The sequence below is a fragment of the Gigantopelta aegis genome, chromosome 4 (genome assembly GCF_016097555.1).
Source record: "Gigantopelta aegis isolate Gae_Host chromosome 4, Gae_host_genome, whole genome shotgun sequence".
Lineage (NCBI taxonomy): Eukaryota > Metazoa > Mollusca > Gastropoda > Neomphalida > Peltospiridae > Gigantopelta > Gigantopelta aegis.
Window position 1 is genome coordinate 74,299,728 of NC_054702.1, and position 13,811 is coordinate 74,313,538.

Consider the following 13,811-nt stretch of genomic DNA (forward strand, 5'->3'; position numbering starts at 1 on the left):
AGAACGGCACAGACGCTGTTGCTAGTAATTTTGGTATTCATTGGTGTTCATCAGAACACTATGCAATATCTGCGGAGATGTTCTCGACAGTTTAGGGGTACTAGGGATCTTCCATGTTTAGGGAGTCGACATGTGACGCCACGTCAGCAAATCGTCAGTACTAAGCGGGTGCACATATGGAATCATTTGGAAATGATACGTTTAACATCCTAATGCCTCTCTAAGTTAAGGCCAATCAGTGGAAGAACTGAACGCAACCGATTAGGTGATAACAAAGTACGACCATGACCGTACATCAGTACGTTGTTGTGTTACATCATCACTGACGGCGCACCAATCATTGTGTAGACAGTACTTCAGGTTCAGAAGGCAGGAGAGGATCACTGTACTTTTAACATCTATGTAAATCACAATATTTTTAAATTTAAAAAAAATAAGTCCTATTGAAATTTTAATGATGCACAGGAACTTTTTGCCGTGAGTATATATATATATATATATATATATATATATATTATTGTCTTTATTACGGAGTTTCAAACGGTATACACTGAGACAACTTTGTGCCAAGTGTCATGTTGGTATCCGGAAAATGAACACTTGACCCTATATTGAGAACTAAGGAACTCCACTAAGTGTACGTTAATTCGACTAAATGACCAGATGCGATTTTCTGTACCGCTAGCAGCATTATTAACTATGACCTGTGCAGTAGTTAATAACGAAACTAACGATACAGAAATTCACTTCCTCGCCTAACGATAAGTTTAACCGTCTTCGTACACAGTGATATATACACAAACACATGCATATTAATTGCAAATATCAACACTTTATTAAGATGCCGTTTTAACAAGTCAATCATCAATGAGACCCTTTTTCTTGGTCTCCCCAAGACGTGGTGCTAAGTATTTTTGTTGAGCACCAAAAATATTTTACATTTTCTTTTCTGTAAAAGAAAGAGATTGTACACAATCTGACAAACAATATTAGAAATAGGAAACTATATTAACGTCAAAAAATAAAGGAACAACTCGACGACTGCTCCACGATTCAGCAGTAACAAATGGTCTTTGTTGCAAGCGACTGGGAGGGAAACGCGCCGGAAGTAATATAGTGTATGTTCGGGCCGCTTAGCGCACATGCAGATCAATGGCAGATAAGTATGTTTCTAATAGAGGCTATATCATTCCATGGAATGTACACTGAAACACCCTACCGCTTTTCAAACTTTTCATGAGAGGGCGATTTTAAGATCATGTTATCAGTGTCAGACTTGGTCAGCAGATCTCACTAATTTTATTGCATAATTGTTGGTACACCTGACAATGTGTATGAACAATTCCTATGCTCTGACATATGTGGGAATAACCTATAGTTTAGATAATACGTTCATCCAGTGAGTTTAAAGATTGAAAGTTAAACTTAGTGTTTGTTTAACGATACCACTAGACCAGATTTATTAATTAGTCATTGGCTGACGCATAGTCTTGAGTCGAAACCTTGTACGTTTTTCCATTAGCATACAATTAGATATCTTTTATAGGTAGTTCCATAGACAGGACAGTATCTACTATGACCTTTGATGCACCTGTCATGGAATAGTGGTTTGGACAGCGAAAATCCCTATGGTTCCACTAATGAGGTTCAGACCTTTAAATGAAACACCTCAGGCATGTGCTCTACCAACCGAGCTAATCCAGTCCCTTTAGCACTTAGCTCATTGCATGTGGTCAGTATTTTACTGGTTCACTAGAAGTAGTGAAATATTAATATAGCATAATGTAACCGCCCATAATTCAATACTGTACTAATATTTAAAACACAAAGTGTCAACTGGAAGCATTCAAAGCTACTGCACCGATTCACATGGCATTTGACAAAGTTCTATAGATTCACTGTTTACATTTTGTTTTACATAATATTTATTCTATCTTTTACAAGGTGGTATAGACTGGTCAACAGGCATAAGCCTATATTAGGGTCTTTCCCTACAAATTTCGAACAGATGCATTTAGGTAAACAAGATGACGGTCAATAGTAGCATATACATGTAACTGATAAAAGTAGTAACAACAGCTATGGATAATTAGTTATGACACAAAGTTGACAGCAGATTAAAGAGAAACAGGAAACAATGAAGTAAAGAAGATGGAGAGACATGGAAGATGAGAAAACGAAAACAGTTTGGCAGAGAAGCAGAGAGAGAAATAAACAGTTATTAAGTTTCAAAACATTTACTGCCTATAATAATGAATGAATGAATGAATGAATGAATGTTTAATGACACCCCAGCACGAAAAATACATCGGCTATTGGGTGTCAAACTATGGTACATGCAAACAGTAAGTGATGATCAACATCAATATAAAAATTCAACAGTTAAATAAAAACACAGTGTAAAGGACTGTGTAAAAAAAAACAAATATCACAGATATATATAATTAAAATTTAGAATAAAATTCAGTATCACGTAAAAATTGTAAAGTAAGTTCTGGATGAAACCGAAAAGATTCCATTACATTTCTCTGACCAAATATATCTTTTCGCGTTTCTTTCAGAAACTGACACTCCACTAAAATGTGGCGCACCGTCAGAAGACACTGACAGTGCTCACACTGAGGTGGAGGATCTTTCTTTAAGATAAATGAATGGGTCAAGTGAGTATGACCGATGCGGGCACGACACAAGACTATTTCATCCTTCCTGCACTGTCTATAGGATGACTGCCACTCTCCCAAGACTGGCTTGATAGCATGAAGCTTGTTCGCAACCTCACCGTCCGAATCACGTTGCCAAGTCGAAAAGATAAATTCGTTGATACAATATTTAAAATCAGTATAAGGTACACCAACCCTGGCATGAGGCAAATCCAAAGCAGACTTGACAGCAAAATCTGCCTTTTCATTACCCCTGATACCAACATGGCTGGGTACCCAACAAAATACAATGTCTTTATTGGCAATAGATAAAAAGACACACTTTCGTATCACCATCCCAATTAAAGGATGGTCCAGCTTCATATTTCGTAAAGCTTGAAGACACGAAAGTGAGTCTGTAAAAATAATAAATTTGGATGCTATTGAATCTTTAATTTCTTCTAACGCTTTAATGACTGCCCAAACGTCAGCACTAAAGATTGATGCCGAGTCAGGCAGTTGCATGGAAATGATAGTGGCTGATGGAAAGACTGTAGCACAAGCCACAGAATTCCCATCCCGTGATCCGTCTGTATACACAGGAATGTAATACGGTACCTGTCTTGAATTTCCATGAAAAGCTGTTTATATACAACAGCATCTGTACGATCTTTCTTCAGATGCACCAGATCAAACACAATTTTAGGTGGTGTAATATACCAGGGTGGTAAAACAAAATATGAAGGAGTTTCCAAAGTGTCAGTTAAATCAATGTTGGAAAGTGACAAAAAGTGCTTAATGTGAAGACCAAATGTACGAATAGCATTTAGCCTGGCATCAAACAACTTCATATATTTGTTATCAAACACCGCATCATGTGTTGGATGTTTTGGTAAAGATTTAATCTTTGCAGCATACTGCAGAGCAAGCTTGGCACGTCTAGCACCCAAACAAGGTTCGTGTGCATCAACATACAAGCTCTCTACAGGAGATGTTCTAAATGCACCAAGACAAAGCTTAAGTCCCTGGTTGTGTATAGGATCTAGCATCTGGAAGAACGACTTGCGTGTCGACCCATACACAATGCATCCATAATCAAGTTTTGACCGCACAAAACATAGATACAGACAGAGCATAACCTTGCGGTCTGCTCCCCATTCCGTATTACCCATAACTTTTAAAATATTAAGAGCTTTTAAGCCTTTCTTTTTAACATATTTAAGATGGGGCACAAAAGATAGCTTCCTGTCAAATATAACCCCCAGAAATTTAGTCTCCTCCACAACTGGAATTGGATTTTTGTCCAAAAACAACTGTGGATCTAAGTGAAGACCTCTTTTCTGGCAGATATCCATACAAACCGTTTTTGCCTTTGAGAATCGAAAGCCATTGTCAGTTGCCCATTCATGAAGTTTATTCAAACAAAGCTGCAACTTACGTTCAATGAATACTCATATTGGACGATCTGTAACAAATCTGAAAATCATCGACATATAACGAACAATCCACACCAGGAGTTAAACACTGGGTGATGCTGTTAATTTTCACAGAAAATAGAGTTACAGACAGGATACTACCTTGAGGCACACCCATCTCCTGTGGGTGAATGTCAGACAAAGTCGACCCCACCCGAACTTTAAAAGATCTATCTTTTAAAAATTGAGAAATAAAAACAGGAAGTCGACCTCTAAGGCCCATGCCATGGAGGTCGTTTAAAATCCCATACTTCCACGTGGTATCATAAGCTTTCTCCAAATAAAAAACCCCACTGAAACCAAGTTCTGATTATGGATGAAAGCCTCCCTACAAAACGTTTCAAATCTAACAAGATGATCAACCATGGTACGTCTAGATCTGAACCTACATTGCACGTTAGTAAGCAATTTCTGGGATTCAAGATACCAGACAAGTCTACGATTGATCATTCTTTCCATGGTTTTATAAATGCAATTTGTCAAAGCGATAGGGCGATAGCTAGTAGGATTGGTTGGATCCTTACCAGGCTCGGGAATAGAAATGATAATAGCTTTCCTCCAATCAGAAGGAAAGTCTCCAGAAACCAGATGTTATTAAACATATTCAAAAGAACCATCAAAGATGATTCAGGTAAATGTTTTAATAACTGATAATGAATTTCATCTGGTCCTACTGAAGTATCGTGGGCTCTACGAAGAGCATCCTGCAATTCCTCCATAGAGAAACGCCTGTTGTACACTTCAGCATTTTCAGATGAAAAATTAATGGACTGCTTTTGAGCTTTAGTTCTGACAGATGTAAAAGCATCTGTACTGAAAGCAGAAGATGAGTTATGAGAAAAATTGTCTGCCAATGCATTGGCAATGTCATGATGAGACGTGACATCCGTATCATTGACAGACAAATGATGAACTGTATTACTGGATTCTTTACCTTTGATTTTACGGATCCTATTCCAGACAGATTTTACGTATGTTTGTGAATTCAACTTGGCGACAAAAGTTCTCCAAGATGATTTCTTATTCTGTCTAATCTCTCTTCGAGCCTTAGCCCTAGCAATACGAAATGCATCCAGGTTGTCAGCTGTAGGTTCACGTTTGAACTGCTCAAGCAACCTGTTTCGCTCTTTGAATGCATCTTCGCACGTATCATTAAACCATGGTTTATTGAAATGCTTTCGTACTGCCGAAGTCTTTGGAATAGTTTCATCTGCAATGTCCTTCAAGATGGAAGTGAACAAAGACATAGAATCATCAACATCAGTTATGGCAAATTGTTACAGCCGAGTGCTGCACAGATGTTGAAACTGAACCCAATTTGCCTTCGCCAACTTCCATCTTTGAACCCTTTCAAGTGATGGAGGTCGATCATTCTCCAAAATAATGGGAAAGTGGTCACTACCACAAGGGTCTGGACCAACTTTCCAGGAGAAATCAAGAAAAAGTGAAGGACTACAAAGGGTTAAGTCTATAGAAGTAAAAGAACCATTTGCAGAATGAAAATATGTATGACTTTTATCGTTAAATAAAAGCAAGTCATTTTTGAGAATTAAGTCTTCCAATTGTTTACCTCTAATATTTACATCCTCACATTCCCACAAAGTGTGGTGACCATTAAAATCTCCCATAATAATAAAGGGAGTAGGGAGCTGGTTAATGAGATCCTGAAGATCCCTTGGATTAAAATTAAAATGGTTTCGAGGAGGTAAATAAACTGAACATAGAGTAATAGTTTTATGAGCCGTGACTTTTACAGCCACAGCTTGTAAATTGGTATTTAATGTTACTACACTCTGAGAAATATTAACAAGAATATTAACAAGAATGGAAACACCCCCAGATGCTCTATTTTCAGTTTTTTGAAACGTATGATAGAGTTTAAATCCTCTCATAGTAATATGATCAGTGTCCTTCAAGAAAGTTTCTTGAAGATGCACTGCAAGAGGATTATGTGATGTAATTAAAAGACCTAATTCATCGAAATTGGGCCTAAGCCCACGGCAGTTCCACTGTAGGAATTTATTTGCCATTGGGTGGAAGTATGGGCGTTATCTTAGGCTTTGGTGGTGGTATTTTTGTTTGTGGATAATCTTGTGAGGAGATTTCCATCTCATCATCTAGATCATCCACAGCCTCAAATGAATTACCAGTTGAAACAGATCGTTGTTCATGTTTTTTTAGTCTACCTGACAAGTTAACTTTGTGCTGTTTTGTGGTATTCTTTTTGGTCACAGGTTTGGTATAATCCAGTTGTCCGGCTGATGAAATCGCTGGTGGATTCTTAGAATCAGAGGACACCTGGGACAGAGTAGTCTGCTTCTGAGCAGCCTTTGCTGCCTTTTTTTGAGCCGTCTCAATATCCGAAATTTTCTGAAACTGATCAACACCATTAAGCCAGGTTAAATCCGTCTGAACTGAAGTACTTGGGGATGTTTTAATTATAAGACACATACAATCCATACTTTAAACTATATTCTATAACGTTACACAGAATTAAATAGTTATAAGTAACCAGCTTCAACTCGTTAACATTCTTAAACTTGTGTACCTGTATTCTTAAGGTCAGCCATGGTGGCATTGAGTGCTCGGGCAATAGCCCACAATGCGTCATAACCAGTTGGCGCAAAATCATAACCCAAAATCTTCTTATCGTCGACCTTCTGAAAGTAGTCAGCCGTGAACTGATCTTGTGTGATGTCGTTGTCATCTTGCATCTTGGAGTCAGTTTGTAGGTAAGTATACATGCTGAAGGAGTTGCCCAAGACTGACAATATTTCAGCAGCACTGCAGTCAGTGTCGTCTTTTTTCCACCAAAATTTGTTGTATCCTGGCAACAACCAGACAATCTTTGATCCACCAAATCGAATTTTAAAAGCCTTTGAAAACAAATGTCTAAGTTCCATTAATTTCTAGAATTAGTCTTGTGTCGAATATCACATAATATTCTGATATTTATATTTGGCATGGAAAATAACATTAAGGATATCTCGTACTTTGGTATCTAACACGGTTATTGTCAAATGCTACATCTATCAATTAAAAGCAAAATATTGTGGGGTAGCACATACAACTTTTGATATGTCATTTGGGTTGCACTTTCTGAAATGTGAATGAACTAATTTAATTGTTCCACACACGTGTATTGATCTAATAATTCACTGTACTCATGAATTAGTGTGCTCTAATTTGGGATACATTTGTGTTGGGATAGGCAAGTTCATTATATCTAATAAATTATACCAGAAGTTCAAGTATAATGCAAATTGATGTAACAGTAAGCCTGCATGCATAAATGAGTCATATGTTTGAAAAAAGGGTATTTACTAATAGTGTACAGACTACGTACGTTCCTTTGCTTGTTTCAGTACAGAATTACATATAATATTAAATACCAGTAGTTATTTTGTTGTTGCTGTCACTTGTTTGTTTTTTGTGGGGGTTTTTTGTTGTTGTTTTTTTACATAAAATGTGAGTAGTTGAATCGTCTATGTTACTATGTGTACCTTTATGGAAAACATGGCGATTATAATATTCCATACAAATGTATAGTTTGGAATTATTTTCTTTCTTTATACCAGCGTTGACTAGGGTGTTTGCACTCTTCAATTTAAAGGCTATTTACCCCAATAGAACAGTCAACTCAGAATGTAGTTAAAGAAGTTTGTTTTGTTAATCAACACAAATAGAAAACATTGATTTATTAATCATTGGCTGTTGGATGTTAAGACATTTGGTAATGTTGACATATAGTCTTAGAGAGTAAACCTGTTACATTTTTTGTTTCATTAGTAGCAAGGGATATTTTATATGCACCATCCCACAGACAGGATAGCACATACTACAGCCTTTAATATACTAGTCTTGTGCACTGTCTGGAACGAGAAATAGCCCAATGATTCCACCGACGGGGATCGATCCTAGACCAACCTCGCATCAAGCAAACACTTTACCACTGGGCCACGTCCCGTCCCCAGCATTTAGTACCCTCTAGAGATATATCCGTATATATCCGTATCTGGGAGCCAATTTAGTCTAGAGACAGAATCCAAAAAGTGGCTTGGAAAACGATTTCGTTCTACCCAAGAGAGTGAAAGCTACCACCATGGTTAATCCATATTGGATCATGTGCTGCATCATATCCCACTTGAGGTCAACTTTAAAGTGTGTGTGTGTGGGGGGGGGGGGGGGGGGGGGGGGTCACCAGAGGTCATTAAAGGTCAAGGAGGTACACATTTTAAGCAAAAATTAAATTATCATTTTGTTCATAAATTTTATCTTCATAGCCCTACCTTTTATGTGGGATTACCTTTAAACACAAATACCACACCGAATTAGTCAAACTAGTGCTTTAAAATTTTGATGTACATAGTATTCAATACAACATATCAACGTTAACGTTAATTTTCTCAATCTTACTGATTTTTCGAATAAAACAAGTGGTTTGAAATACACAATGCAGGATATTATTTTACCAGAGAGAGAGAGGATATTATTTTACCAGAGAGAGAGAGAGAGAGAGAGAGAGAGAGAGAGAGAGAGAGAGAGAGAGAGAGAGAGAGAGAGAGAGAGAGAGAGAGAGAGAGAGAGAGAGAGAGAGAGAGAGAGATTTGAATACTACATATCAACGTTAATTTTCTCAATCTGACTGATATTTCGAATAAAACATGTGGTTTCAAATACATGTTATTTTACCAGAGAGAGAGAGAGAGAGAGAGAGAGAGAGAGAGAGAGAGAGAGAGAGAGAGAGAGAGAGAGAGAGAGAGAGAGAGAGAGAGAGAGAGAGAGAGAGAGAGAGAGAGAGAGTCAAAGCAACTACCATGGTTATTCCATGTAGGATGAATGAATGAATGATTGAATGAATGTTCAACGACACCCCAGCACGAAAACCATGTGGGATGATGTCCTGCATCATATTCCAGTGGAGGTCAGCTTTGAAAAGTGTGTGAGGGATACCAGAGGTCAATAAAGGTCAAGGGGCACAAATTCAAAAAAACATTAAATTTTAATTTTCTTTTCAATATTGTTTTCATAGTTCAACCTTTTATGTGGGATTAGTTATAAACACAAATAACACACTGAATTAGCCAAATTGTTATACAAAGACTCGTTTCAGACAAAGAGTTGTATCTCTCGGGTTAGGATTTCCCCGTCTTCAACAGCCACTCATGATAGATTTTTTTTCTGGCTGCATGGTGCTAGACAATTTCTGCATATGCCTGATGTAATAACTTATGTTTTACAAAATTCTGTTGAATTAGGTATTCTCCAAGTTATAGTTTCACGTTGTATCATTGTTTTAAAAAGATTTAAACAAATTAATATTTTCAACTTTATATTTATTGTTAAGTTGTTATATTTTATGTCATTACATATGTGAACTATATTTTTCTGTGCATGATTAAACGAGTTAATAGGTGAAATATTTAGGAATCGTTCTACATTAAAGAAACCGTAGCTTACAAAATGAATATTTGTTACTGTAATTATTTGTCGCCCCCAACTTAAGGCCAAACAAAATAAATTTCTAATCGCTGGTCAGTGCGCGTGTCGATTTTGACCCTCGAACGTCAATGGTTTTTTTTAAAGTGGGGTCAAAGGAAAGAGATACAAGGGGAGACTCAAGGAGGACAGCTCTGCTGGTTCGTTCCCTTGAGGTTCTCAGTCGCAATGCCACCTCTATCGGGAGACCTGTGTGTCATTCACCCAATATCTGAAACCTATATTATGTTTACTACCACGTTGTAAACAATGTTTCATGTTGGAAAAGAAAATAGAAACTACATCACCAACTTGTGACTTCTGTTATTTATTTAACATTCCTGTAAAACAACACAAGAAAGACTACACTGTTTAAAAAGTTGAAAAATTACTCTGTGTTAATTGGTAGAGATTCGATGGCAAGATTCAGCACTCTCAAAATCAAGAAAGTCCGACAAGAAATATCTGGTCAAGCAGAGAGAATACGGCAAAATCTATCTTATTCTACAGCCAAGGTAGATAGCATGGTGAGTATTTCAATTCTGTATCACCTAATGTATGAGTACACCAAAATCTACATCGACCTACAGCCAAGCGAGTCCAATGAAAATCCAGCTGATTCTACTGCCAAGTACAGCCATGTATAACTGAACAAAGTATAATTGAGTGGAGCACAGTCTTGCGAAAAAGAACTTCAAGATGTGACAGAAATAGAATTTACAGAGCAGTTGGACCAACAGAAATGCATCAATATTCGTATCAAAAGAGCCTCAAAAATAAACCAGAGCTCGTCTACATATAACCATTATTTCTAAAAAGTACGAGCGTTTTTAAAAATATGAATAATGCATTTCCTGATATTTGAAACACAAGGATGACCACAAGTCTTTCTGACACAAAATAACATTCACTTTGTTTGGATCTGATAACAGGGACTATAGCTCCCAGTGTTCAGTGACAGTAAGATATTATTTCAATTAGACTGACCTCGCATAAAACCTTTCTAGCTTGTTTTTCATAAAGGCCGCCAATGATAATTCTTGAATCAGTTTCCTGGAAAATAAGAATGTACGGGATTTTTTTTACAGACTATCATTTCTGTTATTGACTTTTCATTACATTTTACTGACAAGATTAAAGGTATTTCACTCTAAAACAATGTGGGGTTTTTTTCACGAACAAATGAACAATAGTATCCATTAATCAACCCTGCCTATAAGTTGAGTTCCTAATTTGAAGCTCTGAATTTTTTATTTGTTTTTAAATTGACCCGATTATAAGTCGATCAATAAAAAATTACCTATAAACATGAAAGTATTTCTTACTTTGAGCTAAACGGGTGTTATTTGAATAAAGGAAAATTATTTCACATTTCAGGAACTTGGGCTTTGTGCATCACGGTATTTTAATATTTAACCAAATTACATAACATCAAATGGGAAAATGTTCTTAATAGGTGGATAATTTTAAAAATCATATTTCACTTTCACATTATAGCAATATATAGAATGGTGGTGTGCACAGACAACGACTTTATTTATCAACAGATAGGCCTAACTATCATATCCAGTGTGAAACTGAAAGTTGGCATACATTGCATTAGCCTTTAACAATGTAAAAAAATAAAATAACTGTTGTTGTATAGTTCTTTATTGAAATTAAGCTTTACATAAAATACAAATACAAAATACAGGAGACACAGGCTCCAATAATAAAGTAAACATACAATACAAGAAACAAACTTAACTCTACTTGGGAAAGGAAAATGCTTTTAAGAAATCTTCTTTTCCTAATTTGTCTGCTTTAATGATAAATGTTTTCCCAATTATATAAACAACTAGTTTTTTTTACATTTTCAACATTATATAATAATTGCAATAATTTGAAATATGATAGCTTCTTCCAATAATATGGCTTAATGTATTTTTGGTTAAATCTTGGTATATATTCATTTAAAAATAAAATGAACCTCATCTTGCACATCATTTAAAAAGTGGATAACTTGGTCTAAAATTGTTGAAACTAAACTGGTTTTCGCGCCAAAAGTGTACATGAACATATTATACATGCTGGCGTCATATAACCATAACATTAATGCTATACCATGTACTTGGTTATTCTTTATTAAAGGTATATTAGATGAATGTTGTTTATGTAACATATATTCATGTACACATGTGGATGTTTTGTGGTTAAAACATGCAGTTAAACAGTCAGCCAGCCAACATTGATAAAAGGGCCTGGAAAATGTTTGGATGGCATTTCTTTGTTACAATCAATCTAACTAGACAGATATGTTCTATATAGTCTCCAGATCAATGTCCATATGGATGCCAGTTGATAAAATGTCTAATTTAGCCATGAATCAACATTCAAAATGGCCGCCATATGCATTTGAATGAACAATTGTGAGAACAAGTAACACATCACAATTCATGAATATAATTGGCTTTGGCCTGTTTCATTGCATATAAATACAATATAAACATGCCAAACACTATGAGAATTCTGTACACTACACGTTTAACATTAAAATCCAAGATGGCTGCCATTAAAGTCCAGATACATACATGATACTTCAAGCTGAGGTGACCAGAAAGTCTTGGATTCAGCTATTTGCCATAGGATTACAACGCTGTTTTGCATTACATCCACATGTAGGTGTGCAGATGTGTTGTGCTTTACTGCATTTACAGACAGCAGTCTGCACTTCGTTTAGCAACTGCATGCCACCAATTCAAGACACACAGTTGGTACAGCAGGGAGGGTTGTCCAGACTACCTAGATTCCTGTGTGAGCATGTTTCCATCCTCCAGATGTCTGGGGTAGCCCAGTTGTTGATGCAATGTTCTGCCTGTCAGCGTTCAACCACACCTTGGCTTGATAGTTAGCTCTGGCATAGTGTAAGTTGAGGACTTGTCAGTGCGTGGAATCCAAGTAGGTTGTTCTTGATAGGCTGCGGTAGCTTCTGTGAGACTTCATGAACTGGATAGATGCGTCGATCTCTAGCAGTTCCTCCAATCATCCACACACGGCATTTCATGTCTCCAAAGAAATGGACCAGAAGAAGTAGAACATCTGTGTCTTGGCAATATATGCTTATATCCCGCACATTTGGCCTCGAGACCGTGGAAATGAGCGTTGTGTTTGCTTCTTCGTGGTCACAACTAAGAGTTGAAATGTGTCCTCTGGATGTAGATACAGCCTTTTCAGTAGAGCCGAAACCACCACCTACCACCACTTCACAATTTGAGAATACTTGCTCTGATCTACCCATCAGGTTATCAGATAGAAATGAAGCAAGATCTGCTTTGTTTTCACTCCAAGCAATAAACTGTGGCCACACATGTGGAAGTGGCACTTCACCACTAGTGAACAAATTTTGGATTGATTTCTTAGTTTTTCTGCCTCTCTTGACTCTGGTCTGTGTCTTGATGGAGCCGTAACCATTGTATCGGTCGAAGATCACATCTACCGTAGTAGCACCTTGATCAAAGTGCCTAAACACTGTTTTGGCAAATACATTTGCGTAGTCTGCAAATATCCTACAACCAGCTGGTTTGCCTAATCTCTGAACGAGTGCATGCCCATCTATGAGGACACATGCACCCTGGACAGCATTTTCTACATCTGTAGAACATGTGCTGACATTTTCTGCACGTATTCCAAGCAAAGCAGATTTGGCATTTGAGTTCATTCTTCATCTCTCTTTGCCAGTGACAGGGGGACTCCTACAAGTTCATGCTTTAGGATGTTCTCCATGTTTACCATAGACCTGACTGTAGGGCATTGAACAACCTTTGCATGAGGTGTCCGTCTGTTTTTATTTCTGTTTGGATATTTGCAGCTGTATTTACCACAGACTTGTAGAGGAGTGCAAATGTTTTAGACTTCTGCTTTCTGAAAGGTACTGAATTTTCAACTAAGCGGTCTGTCACAAAGTCACCAACCACCTTGATGCCACTTGTCTTTGCTGAAAGTAGTTGCTCTTGGATGTCTTCAAATGCTATATCTCTAGTAGTCAGTGATGTCAAGTGTTTCGATGTTTGTGACTCTTTGTTGGTGCTTTCCAGATCTATTTCCTGAATAGAAAATACTCCTAATCTGGAAAACTGTTCAACTAGTTTCTTGACATCTGCTTCATCATTCTTCACATTTGATGAAAGTGCATCCTTGTGAGTTGATAGCGACTTGTCTTCCTCTTCTACTCCCAACAGCT

The 13,811-nt window shown here is 37.1% G+C and overlaps 1 protein-coding gene across 6 annotated transcripts in view; it reads right to left on the reverse strand.

The window, feature by feature from the left end:
* LOC121371082 (gamma-aminobutyric acid type B receptor subunit 1-like) overlaps positions 1-13,811 on the reverse strand; it is a 159,825-nt gene that overhangs the window by 65,676 nt on the left and 80,338 nt on the right. For all 6 annotated transcript variants that reach the window (XM_041496717.1, XM_041496716.1, XM_041496715.1 and 3 more), the window contains 2 exons: positions 10,580-10,645; positions 6,663-6,990 (listed from right to left, as the gene is read on the reverse strand). In XM_041496717.1, coding sequence (XP_041352651.1) covers positions 6,663-6,990; positions 10,580-10,645 — 394 coding nt within the window. The remainder of the gene's footprint in view (positions 1-6,662; positions 6,991-10,579; positions 10,646-13,811) is intronic.